Source organism: Desmodus rotundus, chromosome 9 (assembly GCF_022682495.2).
Source record: "Desmodus rotundus isolate HL8 chromosome 9, HLdesRot8A.1, whole genome shotgun sequence".
Classification (NCBI taxonomy): domain Eukaryota; kingdom Metazoa; phylum Chordata; class Mammalia; order Chiroptera; family Phyllostomidae; genus Desmodus; species Desmodus rotundus.
The window spans coordinates 47,095,081-47,111,596 of record NC_071395.1 but is presented as its reverse complement, the minus strand read 5'-3'; the positions used below and the strand labels follow the sequence as shown (position 1 = coordinate 47,111,596).

Sequence of the window (16,516 nt, the reverse complement as noted above, 5' to 3'; positions counted from 1 at the left end):
CATGTTTGAAAATTTTCATAATAAACAATTAGGAAAAACTAGCTACTGAATGCTTTACAGGCTAATGAAAACAAAACACAAAACTCCATGTGGGGCTGTGGGACTTCGGACAGAGCTGGAGGGGCTGTCCTTGACCTCTGCCTGTCCCCTTCCAGGGCTTCTGTGTCATCTGGATGATGCCTGTGTCAGCAATCCCTGCCACGAGGATGCTATCTGTGACACAAACCCGGTGAACGGCCGCGCCATCTGCACCTGCCCGCCAGGCTTCACTGGCGGGGCGTGTGACCAGGATGTGGATGAGTGCTCCATTGGTGAGCAGGCTTGGTCCGAGTCAGAAGGAGGGGCCGGGTTGCTCCTCACACACCCATACCCATACCCACACCGGCCGGGCCTATTTCCGCAGGCGCCAACCCATGTGAGCACCTGGGCAGGTGTGTGAACACACAGGGCTCATTCCTGTGCCAGTGTGGTCGAGGCTACACGGGCCCGCGCTGCGAGACCGATGTCAATGAGTGCCTCTCAGGGCCCTGCCGCAACCATGCCACGTGCCTTGACCGCATAGGCCAGTTCACCTGCATCTGCATGGGAGGTGCGTGGTGGGTGTGGTCTGGGCCAGGCCTGGGTGTGGGGCAAGAGAAGTCTGCAGGAGGGTGAGGGGCTGGGCCTGAGTTCCGAATGGGACCCTGAGAGAGTGAAGCCTGGGGTGAGGTGGAGGTGAGGCCAGAGTAGAATCCTGTGAGAGGCTGCGGGTGTGGTCAGATGGAGTCAGTAGAACCTCAAACCAAGAGTGGAGTCTGGACCTGGGGACCTGCTGGGGGATGTGGCCAATTTCGAGGCAGGGGCTGGAGTGAGATTCAGGTGGAGCCTGCAGACAGTCTCGCTGGGGTGGGCGCAACGCTGTGGTGGGCCCTGGGTCTGGGAGCTGGGGACAGGGCAAGTCTGCAGACTGCAGAGGGAAGAGGGTGGTCTGAAGGCAAGTGCATGTGCAGTCCCTTGTGCCTTGGACTAGTTGGGACCGCAGCTCCATGAGGGTCCGTCCTGAGGACAAAAATTGAATCTAGGGTTGAGCTGGGGGCAGGGCCAAGGCTCAGGGGAACTGTGTCCCTTCAGGCCAGAGGGAAGCCCCCACAACCCTAATCTCCCTCCCTCGCCCCCCCCACCCCCCCGCCGCCACCCCAGGCTTCACAGGCACCTATTGTGAGGTGGACATGGACGAGTGTCAGAGCAGCCCTTGTGTCAACGGTGGTATCTGCAAGGACAGAGTCAATGGCTTCAGCTGCACCTGCCCCTCGGGTGAGCACCTTGGGCTGAGGAGCCTGAAAAAGACAGGGCCCTGAAGGGGCAAGAGCTCGAGGGTGGGAGCCTGTGAGACCACGTTAATGGAAAACTATTGTAATAGAAACCACGTTATGGAAAACATTGAAATTAATTTAAAACGAAGTAAATGGGCTTCCCATCCAAACAAGGCAGGGCTGGCAAAGGGTGACTGCTCTGGCCCTGTCTGGGCCTCTGCTCACTGCACTCCCCACCCCAGGCTTCAGCGGGGCCCTGTGTCAGCTGGACGTGGATGAGTGTGCAAGCACGCCCTGCAGGAACGGAGCCAAGTGTGTGGACCAGCCTGATGGCTATGAGTGCCGCTGCGCTGAGGGTGAGGCCGGCAAGAATCTGGAGGCGGGGCTGGTGGGGGAGATGGCCCCCACCGGCCTGGGAGAAAGCTTGGGGGCTGGGCTGCATCAAGGAAGGGCCAATGACAGCTAGGGAGCGGAGCCAATGATGCATGTAAGCAGTGGTAACGCTAGGGGTGGGGTCAAAGGTTCTGGCAGGACACTGGGTGTCTGTAACTGGCTGGGGCTTGTCCCACACTATCCCAAGGCACTTCTGTGTCTCCACTTGCAGCTGAAGGGGCGGCAGAACAGGGCTGAGAGTGTCAGGACTGGAGGCGAGGTCACACCTGGTGGCAGGATTTAACTGTGGCGGTCTTGACCACGTGCGAATCTTGCAGCCAGTGGCTGGATGGAGTGGGGGCGACTAGAGGGGGCCTGAGCTGGAGCTGTGCTAGGACTGGCTGGAGGCCACAGCTGCGGGCGGGACCTTGGCAGGTAGGTGGAGCCTGACGCTGTGGCCTTGTAGGCTTTGAGGGCACATTGTGTGAGCTCAATGTGGACGACTGCTCTCCCGACCCGTGCCACCATGGCCGCTGCGTGGATGGCATCGCCAGCTTCTCCTGTGCCTGTGCCCCGGGCTACACGGGCACACGCTGTGAGAGCCAGGTGGACGAGTGCCGTAGCCAGCCCTGCCGCCATGGGGGCAAATGCCTGGACCTGGTGGACAAATACCTCTGCCGCTGCCCTCCTGGCACCACAGGTGGGCTGGGCTGGGGCAGGAACGGCACATCTGGAGGGGTTCGAAGAGTTTGGGAAGGGTGCCTCTGGCAGGGCACAGTGGTGACCCCCCTGTCCTGTTCTTCTGCAGGAGTGAACTGTGAGGTGAACATCGATGATTGTGCCAGCAACCCGTGTACTTTTGGAATCTGCCGGGACGCCATCAACCGCTACGACTGTGTCTGCCAGCCCGGCTTCACAGGTGGGCAAGCGGTTGCCATGGAAAGGGGGTCTGTACCCCTAAAGGGGGGTGTCTTTCTTGGCTGGGTTGTGTCCCTCTCTTTGCACTCACTCATCTCACAAGGCTTCCCATGCTCTGTACGCTCGCTCGTGGGCATGAGGTTGTCCCTGTGTTGGCGCACGGTTGCCCTGGAACACAGACCAGGGGGTTCCGATGAGATGGGGGCATTTCCGAGTGGGGCCAGGGCGGTTCTTGGTGAAAGTGAAAATGCCTCCATGTGAGGATGACCTGGGACAGGGCAGTCCTGGCCTGAGGGGGTGGCTGTCCCGATTTGCACGAAAGCTGATGCGTTATGAGAATGAGAGTGCCCTTGTTCAAGGACGTGGCTGTGCTAGGATTTGGTGCTAGATGGGCTTGGGTCGTGCCTGCCTCCTGGCTCGGTTGCCCTTGTCCCGGGATGAGCCTGCCTGTGTGCTCCCCAGGGCCCCTTTGCAACGTGGAGATCAACGAGTGTGCGTCCAGCCCCTGCGGCGAGGGAGGCTCCTGTGTGGATGGGAAAGATGGCTTCCGTTGCCTCTGCCCACCTGGCTCCCTGCCCCCTCTATGCCTGCCCCCAAGCCATCCCTGTGCCCAAGAACCCTGCAGTCACGGTGTCTGCCATGACGCGCCCGGAGGGTGAGACCTCTTCCTATCTCCTGAGCGACCCCTTGTCCCTAGTCTCTGCCCACTCGCTGGCCCTGACTTCCACCCCCTTCAGGTTCCGCTGCGCCTGTGAACCTGGCTGGAGTGGCCCCCAGTGCAACCAGAGTCTCACTCGAGATGTCTGCGAGTCTCAGCCCTGTGGAGCTGGTGGCACCTGCAGCAGCTACGGAATGGCCTTCCACTGCACCTGTCCCCCTGGTGTCCAGGGTATATATCTCTACCTTCCCCCCCCAGGCTCCCATCTCCCTCTTCCTTCTTACCTCCCTCTCCTCCGCCCTCTTCCTCCTGCATGTTACCATTTGTTTATTTTCCCTCTCCCCCTTGCAGCTTGGGAGGTGGGTATCAAGGCGGGGACCCTGAGGGGAGATGGGAACAAGGAATCTCTCAAGGCTTGCTCACTCTGCCTGCCCACCATAGGCCGTCAGTGTGAGCTGCTGTCCCCCTGCACCCCGAATCCCTGTGAGCACGGGGGCCACTGTGAGTCTGCTCCTGGCCATCTGGCTGTCTGCTCTTGCCCCCCTGGCTGGCAAGGTACGTGAGCTGCTTCCTCCTCTCCCTCACCTCTCCTCCCTGGGGACCCAGAGCTGGGACTCGCCCTGGGCCCCGTCTATTCAGGGAGCTTTCTTCTGGGAAGGGACTGAGCTGGACACAGACACTCACAGCCCCCGTGGCCATTTCTAGAGAAGAGGAAGGGATAGGTGGCTGGGCAAGCTGGGTTTCAGGCTGGGGTTGGGGGCCGTTTCCTGGAAGAGCACACCTCAGAGAACACATTCACTACCCGCGGGAGCAAGAGGCAGTTCCAGGACAGCACGCACAAAGGGCACATGACAGCATTGTCCTTTTTAAAAATAGTCTATCTTTTATTGTCTTTTTTTCCATTACCATTTATCCCCCTCATACCTGCTTCCACCTGCCCCCGCCACGCTCCCCCCTCCCCGCCCAGTGTAGCCTGTTCTTGCATTTACCTATCTCAGCCTTCAGGTTCTTCATGAGTGACAGAAACCCTCAGACACAAGTCCGTACCCTCTAACCCTAGATACCACCTTATTTCCCACCCCCAGGCCCTCGGTGTCAGCAGGATGTAGACGAGTGTGCCGGCCCCTCACCCTGCGGCCCCCATGGTACCTGCACGAACCTGGCGGGGAGTTTTAGTTGTACCTGCCACGGGGGGTATAGTGGCTCTTCCTGTGACCATGACATCGATGACTGTGACCCCAGTGAGTTCAGGGGAGCTTTGGGGGATGCTGCTCTAGGAAACATGTTCGTTAACCTATACCGTGTGCTGGGCACTGTGCTTTAATTTCATCTTCATAGTTCTCTTATTTTCCCCATTTTACTCATGGGATTGAGACCCAAAGAGGTTAAGTGACATGCCTGAGGTCACGTAGCAGGTAAGGGGTGAGCTGGGGCCGGAGCACAGGTCTGTCTGCCTCTGCGGCCCGGATGCTGTCCCTGGGGACCAGCGCGGTGGGGCCGGTGTGAGTGTGAGAGGACAGGCCCTCACGGCCCTGCAGGAGCGCTGTCCCGCAGAGGAAGGCTGCAAGCCACGCGGGCAACTGAAATCTTTCTAGTACTCACTTTTAAGAAAAGTTAAAAAAAACCAAGAAAGATATATTTAATAATGTACTTTTATTTAACGTAATATATACATCATTTCAACATGTAATCATTATACAATCATTGAGATATTTTACATCCTTGCTCTTCATACTAAGTCTTCAGAACCCGAAATCCAGTGTGTGTTTCGTGCTGACCGCACATCTCAGTTTGGACGAGCCCACGTCAAGGACTCAGTAGCCACACGTGGCCAGCAGCCACGACAGTGGCCAGCACAGGTCTGGAGGAGGCCTCCTGTGAGGGTCAAGGACTTAAGCAGACACAACGAACAGTCTGTGCTCAATACCTCAAAGGGACCTTGGCTCTGCCAGCCTCCTCCCCTTCCATATAGACGAGATTTCCAGATAAGCAGGGGATGAGGCAACAGAGGGGACAATTTGATCCCTCGGACCTAATGTGCCATTCCCCATTAGGCCTGGTTTACTTCCTGATGCGCCAGGCCTGGCAGGGCCAGTAAAGGTTGACAGGGTCTAGGCGAGTGACCAGACCTCCTTCCCTCTGACCGCAGACCCCTGCCTGAACGGTGGCTCCTGTCAGGACCGCGTGGGCTCCTTTTCCTGCTCCTGCCTCCCCGGCTTCGCTGGCCCCCGCTGTGCCCGCGATGTGGATGAGTGTCTGAGCAGCCCCTGTGGCCCGGGCACCTGCACCGACCATGTGGCCTCCTTTACCTGTACCTGTCCCCCAGGTTATGGAGGCTTCCACTGTGAGCAGGACCTACCCGACTGCAGCCCCAGGTGGACGGAACCTCTACTGGGAGCTCAGGGATCCTGGCATTGGGTGGGGCACGGGACCTGAGGAGTGGGGATCAGAAGGGTGGGTCCCCAGCTTAGCACCCACCTCAGGACTCTGATATCTGACGGGACACTGGGCGGGGAGGGGCAGGGTCATCTTAGAGATACTGGTTCCTAAGGGAGTGAGACCAGGCTGGAGTGGGGCCTCCACGTGGCTCCCACCTTCGTGCTGAAGTACCTGGTAAATTGGGGCTAAGGGACAGGACAGAATTGCAGCCTCTCCTGGTCACTGGTGGGGGACAAGGGGCACAGAGTAGGTCCACTCAATGCTAGGCCCAGGCCCAGGATGGAGGGCGGGGCCGGCGAGGGGAAGGGGCCTGACCTGCCCTCACTTTCCCTCCAGCTCCTGCTTCAATGGTGGGACCTGTTTGGACGGTGTGAACTCCTTCAGCTGCCTGTGCCTTCCTGGCTACACTGGGGCACACTGCCAGCACCAGGCCGACCCGTGCCTCTCCCGGCCCTGTCTGCATGGGGGCGTCTGCACGGCTACCTACCCTGGCTTCAGCTGTGCCTGCCCTGAGGGCTTCACTGGCACTCAGTGTCAGGTGGGTGGGTCACTGGGGGTGGGTTTAGGGGGAGGAGTCTGGAGGGGTGTTTTGGGGGAGGGGCCTGCAGCGGATCCTGGGAGAGCGTCCCAGACTGCTGATGCTGTGGCCTTCCCCTCCAGACACTGGTAGACTGGTGTAGCTTTGAGCCCTGTCAGAACGGGGGTCGCTGTGCCCGGACCAGGGCCTCTTTCTACTGCCTTTGTCCTCCTGGGTGGAGCGGCAGCTTCTGTGACAACCAAAACCTGCCCTGCAGAGAGGCTGCAGCCCAGATCGGTGAGGGCGAGTGTGTTGCCGATGTGTGTGCCGATGTGTGTGCAGCTCAGGAGGGTGTGTGTGCCTACGAGTACACTTACTGCCAGTGTGAGCCCAGTAAGGGTGTGACAGAGCATGTGGGCATGATGGGGTGTGTGGCTAAGTGTGCGTGGCTGTGGCTGTGTGGCAGTTGGCCCGACAACGGGGATGATGTCTGAAATGGTTGTGTGACTGAGCTGGTGTGAGCAGCGCAAGTGTGTGTGTCAGTGACGAGGGCTGTGTGGTTCAGAGGGATACGTGACAGCCTGATGGAGTGTGGTGGGCCCCCGGTGACTGGCGGTAGCAGGGATGCTGGGTGGTGCTGCGTGTGTTGAGGGCAGGGAGGGGGAACTGTGTGCCTGATGCCCCTCTCTGTGCAGGGGTGCGGCTGGAGCAGCTGTGTCAGGCTGGTGGGCAGTGTGTGGACAAGGAGAGCTCCTACTACTGCGTGTGTCCAGAGGGCCGCACAGGCAGCCACTGTGAGCAGGAGGTGGACCCCTGCTTGGCCCAGACCTGTCAGCATGGGGGCACTTGCCGAGGCTACATGGGGGGTTATGTGTGCGAGGTAAGGGGAGCCCAGGGGAGGGGAGAGGGGAACTAGTCACATGTAGTTGTGTCTGGGCACACATTTCTGTGTGTCTGTAGCCTGGTGTGAGTGTGTTTCTCTGGGCATGTGTGGGTTTTTGCTTTTGTGAGTGATATCTTTGTGGGTGTCGGTCTGGGTAGATCTGGGGGTGTTCTTTCTGCCTGAGTGTGCGTCTGTCTTAGCTTGGTTCCTGGACATGTCTATGTGTGTCTCTGCATGGTGTCTCTTCGGGCGTGAATGCATGTACAGGTGTCTGAGTATGCGTCTCTGGTTGTATGTCTTGGGTATATCTGGGTGGGTATCTGGGTGCTTCTCTTGTGTGTTTGTATGTGTGTGTCTGTCTGTATTGGGTGTGTCTGTGGCCTCTGTGTCTGGGTGTCCTTCTATGTCTGGGTGTGTGTTTTCTGAACACTGGAGGCATGTGTCTGTGTATTGGATGATTGTGTCCTTTTGTGCTGGGATTTTGTCTTCAAGGGGAGTGTCTGTGTCCCTTGGGGCTGAGTGGGTCCCTGTCTCACTCCCTCATCACAGTGTCGGGCTGGCTACACTGGTGACAACTGTGAGCATGACGTGGATGAATGTGCCTCCGGGCCCTGCCAGAATGGAGGTTTCTGCATTGACCTAGTGGCCCGTTATCTCTGCTCTTGTCCCCCTGGGACGCTAGGTATGCTGGGGCCAGGGCTGGGGGACAGGCTGGGGGGCTGGGCCTCTGTTCACTCCTGACACTCCCTATTCTCCCCCAGGTGAGCTCTGTGAGATTAATGAAGATGACTGTGGCCCAGGCCCACCACTGGACCCAGGCCCCCGGTGCTTGCATAATGGTACCTGTGTGGACCTAGTGGGTGGCTTTCGTTGTACCTGCCCCCCAGGATACACTGGCCTGCGCTGTGAGGCAGACATCAATGAGTGTCGTCCGGGCACCTGTCACACAGCACACACCCGGGACTGCCTGCAGGACCCAGGTGGTGGCTTCCGCTGCCTTTGCAGAGCCGGCTTCACAGGTAAGCATGGGCAAGGGGGGTGGCCTGGGATCCTGTCTGTCTTCCCCCGTTGTGGCTGATCCCCTGCTCCTGCTTGCCCAGGTTCCCGCTGTCAGACTGTCTTGTCTCCCTGTGAGTCCCAGCCATGCCAGCATGGAGGCCAGTGCCGCTCTGCCCCAGGCCCTGTGGGTGCGATGGCCTTCACCTGCCATTGTGTCTCGGTAAGTTGGGGTGGCTCGTCCCATCAGAGTCTCTGGGAGAGGAGTGGGACTGTGGCTGGGTGGGAGGGCGTAGCTTTAGGGATTAAGTGGTGGAAGGAAAGGGGGTTTCTGGGAAATGTTGACATTACTTGGAGGTTGGAAGAGGGTGTGAGGCTAGGGATTGGAGGCGTGGCTTCCTGGGGAAGGCAAGGCTTATGTGTAAGGTGGGGGATTTCAGTGCAAGGGAGAGAGGTTTGGTAGGACCCGGGGAGAGTGGAGGCTCAAGTGTTTCCAAGTCCTGATCCCCAACCTCCCCTCTCTCTCTCTCCCTCCCCCTCCCCCCCCCCCCCCCCCCGCCCCCTGCCACCATGCTTTTTTTTCTCTCACTCCACCTCACACCTAGCCATTCTGGGGCCCGCGTTGCGAGCGGGTAGCGCGCTCCTGCCGGGAGCTGCAGTGCCCGGTGGGCGTCCCGTGCCAGCAGACGGTACGTGGGCCGCGCTGCATCTGCCCCCCAGGGCGCTTGGGGCCCGCCTGCCGGGGCTTCCAGGAGTCACCGCCGGGGGCCACCAACACCAGCTGTGTGGTCTCTCCCTGCCTCCATGGGAGCTCTTGCAGCCCGGAACCGTCCGCGCCCTTCTTCCGCTGCGCGTGCGCGCCAGGCTGGGCCGGGATCCGCTGCGAGGTGCTAGTGGCGGCGCCCGACGCCCCCGAAGAGCCGCTGTGTCCGAGTGCTGCCTGCGAGGCCAAGAGCGGGGACAAGCGCTGCGACCGCGAATGCAACAGCCGCGGTTGCGGCTGGGATGGCGGCGACTGCTCGCTGAGCGTGGGCGACCCCTGGCGGCAGTGCGAGGCGCTGCAGTGCTGGCGCCTCTTCAACAACAGCCGCTGCGATCCTGCCTGCAGCTCCCCTGCCTGCCTCTATGACAACTTTGACTGCCTGTCTGGAGCCCGTGAGCGCACCTGCAAGTGAGCCCCTCTATCTGTCTGTCAGTCCATCCTTAGACTGCCTGTTGGGCCATTCATTCATTTGCCCTATCCTCCCAGCTGAATGCCTTTTCTGTTTGTCCATTCCTGTCGGTGTGCCCCTCCATCCATCCTTGTGCTCTGACTGTCTCTATATTCCCCTCTGTCTGTCCATCCACGTACCCCGCCTCTCTCTTTTTCTGTCTGCCCTGCACTCTACCTTTTCCTCCCTGTGCCCTGTTTGTCCATCTTGCTGACCATTCATGAACTCCTTTCACCCCTCAAGTGCGCCGAACTGTATGTTGTCCATCCCTGGGTCTCATCTGTGTATCTGTGTTTGTATACCAGACTATCTGTGCATGTGCTCCATGTATCTGTCCATCTGTCCATATTTGTGTCCCACCTGCTCATCCAGGTCCCCCTTGCCTGTCCTGTCTCTCCATGTACCCCTTTTGTCCCCTCTTGGCCCATACCGTTGTCCATGCCCCTGCCTGTCTGTCTGTCCTGCTCCTCTCTAGGTCTATTCATGCCCCCATCTGTCTGTCCCATGCAGTCCATCCGTCCATCCTGTGCTCTGCCCCTTCTGCTCCACTGTGTGTCCCTCTGTCTGCCTAGAGCCTTCCTCTTGCCTGTACCTCCCTGAGCTCATCCCTCTGCACTCTACCACTCTCCACCTCGCTCACTCTTCTCCAGCCTCTCTGCCAATTCTCCAATACCCCCAGCTTGGTCCCACCGCAAGGCCTTTGCACTGCCTGTTCCCTCTGCCTGGAATACTCTTCTCTCAGGAACACACATGGTTCCTCCCCCACCTCCTTCAAGTCTTTGCTCAAACAGCAGCGCCTCTTCCCTGGCCACCCTCAGCGCTTTTTCTGCTTGAATTTTCTCCTTAGCATTTAATTCCGTACAGCGTTCTGTGTGTGTGCTGCATGTGTTTATAGTTAGCTTTTACTGCCATGTAATTGAAATGCTCTACATTCTGCTTATTTATCTCCCGTAACATCTGTCTCCGCCCACTGAAATGCCAGCTCCACCTGTTCAAGGATTTGTGCCTGGGCATATCCTGGGTGCCTAGAGCAGTGCCCAGCACCTATGAGGTGTTATCAGTAGCGATTTATTAGTAGTCACTGAGCAAATGGCTGGATTTTCAGAAAGCCTGACATATTGGGATACATTCTGGCCCTCTGTGCTTGCTGTCCGATCCCTCTCTGTCTCAGGAGTTGGGGTGCTCTGTGTGCAGGACGGTGCTCTGACTGTGCCTCCTCTCTGCCCCCAGTCCAGTCTATGAGAAGTACTGCGCGGATCACTTTGCAGACGGCCGCTGCGACCAGGGCTGCAACACGGAGGAGTGCGGCTGGGACGGGTTAGACTGTGCGGGCGAGGTGCCGGCCCTGCTGGCTCGCGGCATGCTTGTGCTCACTGTGCTGCTACCGCCCGAGGAGCTGTTGCACTCCAGCGCCGACTTCCTGCAGCGGCTCAGTGCCATCCTGCGCACCTCGCTGCGCTTCCGCCTGGACGAGCACGGCCAGGCCATGGTCTTCCCTTACCACTGGCCAGGCCCTCGCTCTGAAACCCGGGTCCTGCCGGACCTGGCCCCCGAAGTGATCGGGTGAGTGACTCCACCCCAGACAGCCGAGGGGGCTGTGCAGATACTGAGCGGGAGACAGAAGGGGCACCGTGGATCAGGTCTGGTGTGCTTCACTGCCCTCAGTATCTTGGGGAGCCTTCTTGATAATAAGTCCAGCACGTCTCCACCTTGACAGCATTGGCATTTGTGTCAATGACAGGATCATTCTTTGCCGTGGGGCTGTCCTGTGCACTGTAGGATGTTGAGCAGCACCCTTCCACCCACTAGATACCTGCCTTCCACCGGGGCAGGTAGGAGTAGCTCCCTACCCCCAAGATATGACAGATGTGGGCAAGGCTCCTTTAAGGAGCAGAATTGCCCCAGATATAGACCTACTTCCTTCTGGAGAGGCAGGTGTATAGCAGAATAGGTAAGAACATGTGTATTGTTTTTTTTTTAAGAAATCAAAAATATAGAACTCTTCTGTTGGTGGCCCAGTGGACCAGGCCAGACAATGCCAGAGGGAGGTGTGGCCTCTGAGCGGGGTGGGGCTGGGCCCTGACACACACAGGAAGGATGGGTTTCAGAGACCAGGCCTGGGCTCTGCTGGGCGCAGCGGGACTAAGGGAGATGGAAGAGAGTGGCTGATGTGCCAGGCTCTGGTGGGGTAGCCAAGTGGCTGGAGGGCATCTCATCAAACTGAGGACACAGGGTGAAAAAAAGAGTTGCTTTGGGACTTGCAGAATGTGGGGGGTCTGGGGACGCCAGAAGGCAACCAGGAGCTGAAGACAGAGACGATAAATACACAGGGGTGTTGACAGTCATTGAAGTCATGGGAGGGACTCCAAGAAGTAGGGAGGGAAGTGGGGACAGAAGAATGACCTGGAGACACTGAGACCTAAGGATTGGTTGAGGGAAGTTAGCTCAGAAAAGAGTGTTACCAAGCAAGGGCTCGCTGCACGGCGTGCACAGGAGCCAGGACCATGGCACCGGCTCATGAGAAAAGAAAGAGCTTTTGTGTGTGCATTCAGCTGGCAAGGAGACAGGGGGCAAGGCTCCAGTCTGTTTCCCAGGTCCAGGGTGGGGGCAGGATTTAAGGGGTTTCAGCACCAGATCTTCCTGGACAGCAGACCCTTCGCCTCTGAAAGAGTGCGGGAGGACAGGTTCAGGTCAGGGTCCCGTCCTTTGTTTCTGTTGGAGGAGCCCCTGAGGTTCACAAGGGTTACGCTGAGCGGTGTATCCAAAGTTTAATCTTTGGTCCCGGGGTCTTGTTAGAAACAGGACAGGGCCCGTTTGAGCTGGTTCTGTGGTTACAAGAGGAGAAGGGGCAGCTAGAGAAATAGGAAGAGGTCGGGGCGTGGGGTTATTGGGATCCTAAGGAAAGAGGGATTTGGAGGGTTTGGGTTCCTGGAAGCGGAGCCTGAGACAGGGATTCAGATGTATGTGCCCTGTGGAAGGGGCACTTCAGGGAGAGAGGGCTGCGGGAAGCAGTATGAGGTAGAGGAAACAGGCAGCAGGCAGCCAGTGTCCAGCCTCCGCCTGCTCTGGGGCGTGAGTAACACCTCAGGGTCAGTCTTGCCTTGAGGCAGGGGCCGGCTTTTTTATACTCCACATCGGCCAGTCACTAGCTGACAGCTTCCATGAGGGCACCACCTCCCGAGGGAGAGGGTGGCCGCCTTGCTGAGGCCGGCTACCCAGAGAAGGGGAGCTTCTGCTGTTAGCGGCCAGTGCTCACAGCAGTCCAGAGACGGAAGCGGCAGCCTGGTCAGGGAGCTTGGGGCATGTTGACGTGAAAACTGCGCTTGGGAGTCATGGCCTGGGGGACACTGGTAGCCGATGCAAGACTGGTTTTGGGGGTGTGGCGGGGTTGGATGCCGGCCGGGGGCAGGTGGGTCATGGTTTCATGGTGAGTGGGCACAGCTCTTTGGAGCCTGGTGCTGGGTTGGGGGACGGGCTTGGTACCAGGCTGGTAGTAGGTGCCGGGTTGAGCCAGCCTGTCCCTCCCCTGTGTCCCCACAGTTCGGTGGTGATGCTGGAGATTGACAACCGGCTGTGCCTGCAGTTGCTGGACAATGACCACTGCTTCCCTGACGCCCAGAGCGCGGCTGACTACCTGGGCGCGCTGTCGGCGGTGGAGCGCCTGGACTTCCCATACCCACTGTGGGCCGCGCGGGGTGAGCCCGGCTGCCGAGGGCCCGGGGTGGCGCTGTGGCTCCCATGGTGGGGCTGGCCGTTGCTGAACTCCTTCATTTCCTGCCTGCAGGGGAGCCGCTGGAGCCTCAAGAGCCCAGTGTGCCGCTGTTGCCGCTGCTGGCTGCCAGTGCCGTCTTTGTGCTGGTCGTCCTCGTCCTGGTCGTCATGGTGGCCCGGCGCAAGCGTGAGCACAGCACTCTCTGGTTCCCTGAGGGCTTTGCACTGCACAAGGACGTGGCTGCTGGCCACAAGGGCCGGCGGGAGCCTGTGGGCCAAGATGCGCTGGGCATGAAGTGAGGACCCTGCCCCCTCCCTGTCCCTGACTTCAGGGACCTTATGAGCCCTAACTTCAGTCTCCAGCCTGGACCCCTGTGTCCCAGTTCCCCTAATTCAAACCCTATCCTGACCCCACCTGGGCCCCACCCTGACTGTGGCCTCTCAGATTTCACCCTGCTACTCGGCATTCATTCCCCTGTGACTGCTGATTCCGTGACCCCTGTCTGTACCGCAGCCTCTCTCTGACTGCTAGAATCACCTCTGGCTCTAATCTACCCTGACCCTTGACTTCCTCTCTGATCCCCTTTTCATCCCAGCTCAATGTCCATTCCCCATGACCCTTAATCCTGGCCTTGACCCTAGCCCTCACCTCCAACTCGCTGACCTGTGTCTCAAGACCCCCAAGCCCACCCTGATCTAACCCCCCCCTGAATTTACCCCTCCCCTGCGATCCCCTGTTCCCCTGAGCCCTCTCCACAACCTCTTCATCCTGGCTACATCTCTTACGTGTCAGAGGCTAACTCCATCCTCCATGACCCCTGATGCCACCCTCACCTGTCCCATATAGCTCATTGCTCTGACCCCTGACCCCACTCATGTTTCCTTCCACAGTTCCACCTTCACACCCTGGCCGTCACTCATTATAATCCCTGAGTGTACCCCCTGTGACCTTGACCCCATCCTGCACCCCGTCACTGGACCTTGTATATCGGCCCTGCCCCCTGCGCCTACTGACCTATCTCAACTCCAGACCCCATCCATTGTCCCCACAGGAACATGGCCAAGGGCGAGAGTCTGATGGGGGAGGTGGCCACAGACTGGATGGACACAGAGTGCCCAGAGGCCAAGCGATTGAAGGTTGTGCCCCCTCTTACCTCTGCTTTCAGGGCCTTGGGTGGGGCCCCGGTGGTCAGTGGGGCAGCTCAGAGGTTGTCACCTGGATCCTTGAGCTCAGGTCTGGCTTGAGCAGGCTCTGTGTTTGATGCCCTGGCAGGCTGGTTAAGAATATTCGGTCCTGTTTCGATCACATCACTCATGTTTTTCGGACTGTGAGTCTGGAATTCCCCGAGCTCCTGCTGGGGGCTCCGTCGCTGTGCTCACGAAGGTGCATTGCTGCGTTTGCGTGTGACTCTCTGGTCCCTGCACCTCATGATCACGTGCATGTCCCCGATTTCCTTGAAGGACGCTCTTGCCCCCACAGGTCTTTTACCAGGGATTTTTAATTTTCAGAGAGCAAGTCTTGCACTTCTGTGAAATTTAATTCTAAATGTTTCGTTGTCCTTGCTGCTGTAGTCAGCAGGGTTGTTCTTGTGGTCTCGTTCTCGGTGTGTTTGTGTCCTGTGTGTGGGCCGGTGTGTGCTGACGGTCGCTGTGCTGTCTCTTCCTCGATCGCCCACCTTGGGTTCCCAGCCTCTCCTCCCTTCCAACTTGGATTAAAGTTTCAGTTTTTCTTCTGAGTTCTCTGAGCTCCGGCATGTTGATGTCCTCTTTCCTTACCTAGAAAACAGTCAGGTTTTTGGGGGCTGTGTGTGCATCTCCATGAGAGAAACCCAGACCATCCCTCTGTCTCTCCCACCTCCTTGTGAGAACCTGGCCCATGTGTCTCCAGGTAGAGGAGCCCGGCGTTGGGGCTGAGGATGCTGTGGATTGCCGCCAGTGGACTCAACATCACCTAGTTGCCGCCGACATCCGTGGGGCACCATCTATGGCCTTGACACCACCGCAGGGCGATGTGGATGCTGATGGCATGGATGTGAACGTACGTGGCCCAGGTCAGTGACAGAACCCCTGCCTCGGACCTGTGAGACTTTGCGTCTGGGTCTGTGTTCTGGGGAGAGCTAGGTGTGTCTGGGTGTTCGTCTGTGGGGCTGTGTGTTAATCAGGACTCTTGGTTGTAAATGATAATAGCTTGACTCAAACTAGTTTAAGTAAAACAAAGGATTTACTGGCTCTTGTAACTGGAAGCATCAGGTACATTGGATCCAGGACTCACCATCCCTTGGCTCCAGTCCAGGCAGGCTTTCTCCTGGGGATACCGTGGCTAAAGGCAGGACCAGCCTTATAAAACTGTTTCCCACCTGAACCACTCTGTGTGGCCTGGGGCCTGGGATATGCAGATTGACCAAGCCTGGGCCATATGCCTGTCCCTGAGGGAGGGACTTGGCTCTGCCCTGGAGCGAGAGGACGGGGCTTGGGGAACCAGGCCACATGCTCACAGAGTGCAGCAGACCATGCAGTCTGGATCCTGCTGGGTTCATCTTTGTCATGGTTGGGATATTCTTCCCCTCGTGCTGTTTGCCCAAAAGGCCTGTATCTTGTGAAGCCCGTCAGGGGCTTTACGTCCCTTGGGGCCCATAACCCATGGGGTGGGCATTTGAAAGGCACAACTCCTTTACCTCGATCTGGACTATAATTCTAGGTACAACTCAACCTCCAGACCCCCTCTTTGGGACCAGGCTGAAGTAGCCCCTGGAAATCTGTCTGAGGTGCATGTTTGTTTGTCTTCCTCCCTCCCTTGTCCTTTATCCCGTTCTGCCTAGGAACCCTTCTGGGCCAAATCACATGCTCGTGAATCCGCATCCTGGGTTGGCTTCTGGGGCACCTGACACGGACGTGTGTGTATGCACGAGGCTGCAGATGTGCTTCCAGGTGTCTCATTGCCTCCCAATATGGTGCCCTCAGTAGGGTTCCTGGAAAGGCCCCCGCATCCACCTGCCTGTGACATGCTCCTGTTTCCTGCAGATGGCTTCACCCCGCTAATGCTGGCCTCCTTCTGTGGCGGGGCCCTGGAGCCGATGCCGGCTGAGGAGGATGAGGCAGAAGACACATCTGCCAGCATCATCTCAGACCTGATTTGCCAGGGGGCCCAGCTCGGGGCACGGACTGACCGCACGGGCGAGACGGCCCTGCATCTGGCAGCCCGTTACGCCCGCGCTGACGCAGCCAAGCGACTGCTGGATGCCGGGGCAGACACCAATGCCCAGGACCACTCGGGCCGCACCCCGCTGCACACAGCTGTCACTGCTGATGCCCAGGGCGTCTTCCAGGTGAGAGGGGCCTGCCGCTTGGGACAGCAGAGCTGGGACAGGCATCAGACTGATTTGGGTTCGAGCCCCAGTCCTGCCTTTCAGAGTTCATTTTTTTCACTTGTAAAATGGGGACATGTGGGAATACAGTTTCTGGTTGATAGCTGCTCCCTGAATCTCATTGATTCCAGAGCATGTGGGGATTGGGGGCCTC

The 16,516-nt window shown here is 58.5% G+C and overlaps 1 protein-coding gene across 2 annotated transcripts in view; it reads left to right on the top strand.

The window, feature by feature from the left end:
* NOTCH3 (notch receptor 3) overlaps positions 1-16,516 on the top strand; it is a 31,271-nt gene that overhangs the window by 8,375 nt on the left and 6,380 nt on the right. Inside the window, exons 7-30 of one of the 2 annotated variants that reach the window (XM_024560699.3) lie at positions 156-311; positions 404-589; positions 1,180-1,293; positions 1,535-1,648; positions 2,131-2,364; positions 2,473-2,583; positions 3,045-3,237; positions 3,320-3,471; positions 3,682-3,795; positions 4,326-4,481; positions 5,390-5,615; positions 6,016-6,217; positions 6,340-6,493; positions 6,892-7,076; positions 7,629-7,761; positions 7,841-8,098; positions 8,180-8,298; positions 8,681-9,246; positions 10,517-10,849; positions 12,827-12,981; positions 13,071-13,293; positions 14,050-14,134; positions 14,886-15,048; positions 16,019-16,323. In XM_024560699.3, coding sequence (XP_024416467.2) covers positions 156-311; positions 404-589; positions 1,180-1,293; positions 1,535-1,648; positions 2,131-2,364; positions 2,473-2,583; positions 3,045-3,237; positions 3,320-3,471; positions 3,682-3,795; positions 4,326-4,481; positions 5,390-5,615; positions 6,016-6,217; positions 6,340-6,493; positions 6,892-7,076; positions 7,629-7,761; positions 7,841-8,098; positions 8,180-8,298; positions 8,681-9,246; positions 10,517-10,849; positions 12,827-12,981; positions 13,071-13,293; positions 14,050-14,134; positions 14,886-15,048; positions 16,019-16,323 — 4,637 coding nt within the window. The remainder of the gene's footprint in view (positions 1-155; positions 312-403; positions 590-1,179; positions 1,294-1,534; positions 1,649-2,130; positions 2,365-2,472; positions 2,584-3,044; positions 3,238-3,319; positions 3,472-3,681; positions 3,796-4,325; positions 4,482-5,389; positions 5,616-6,015; positions 6,218-6,339; positions 6,494-6,891; positions 7,077-7,628; positions 7,762-7,840; positions 8,099-8,179; positions 8,299-8,680; positions 9,247-10,516; positions 10,850-12,826; positions 12,982-13,070; positions 13,294-14,049; positions 14,135-14,885; positions 15,049-16,018; positions 16,324-16,516) is intronic. The other variant, XM_053911304.1, reaches the window with a different exon arrangement.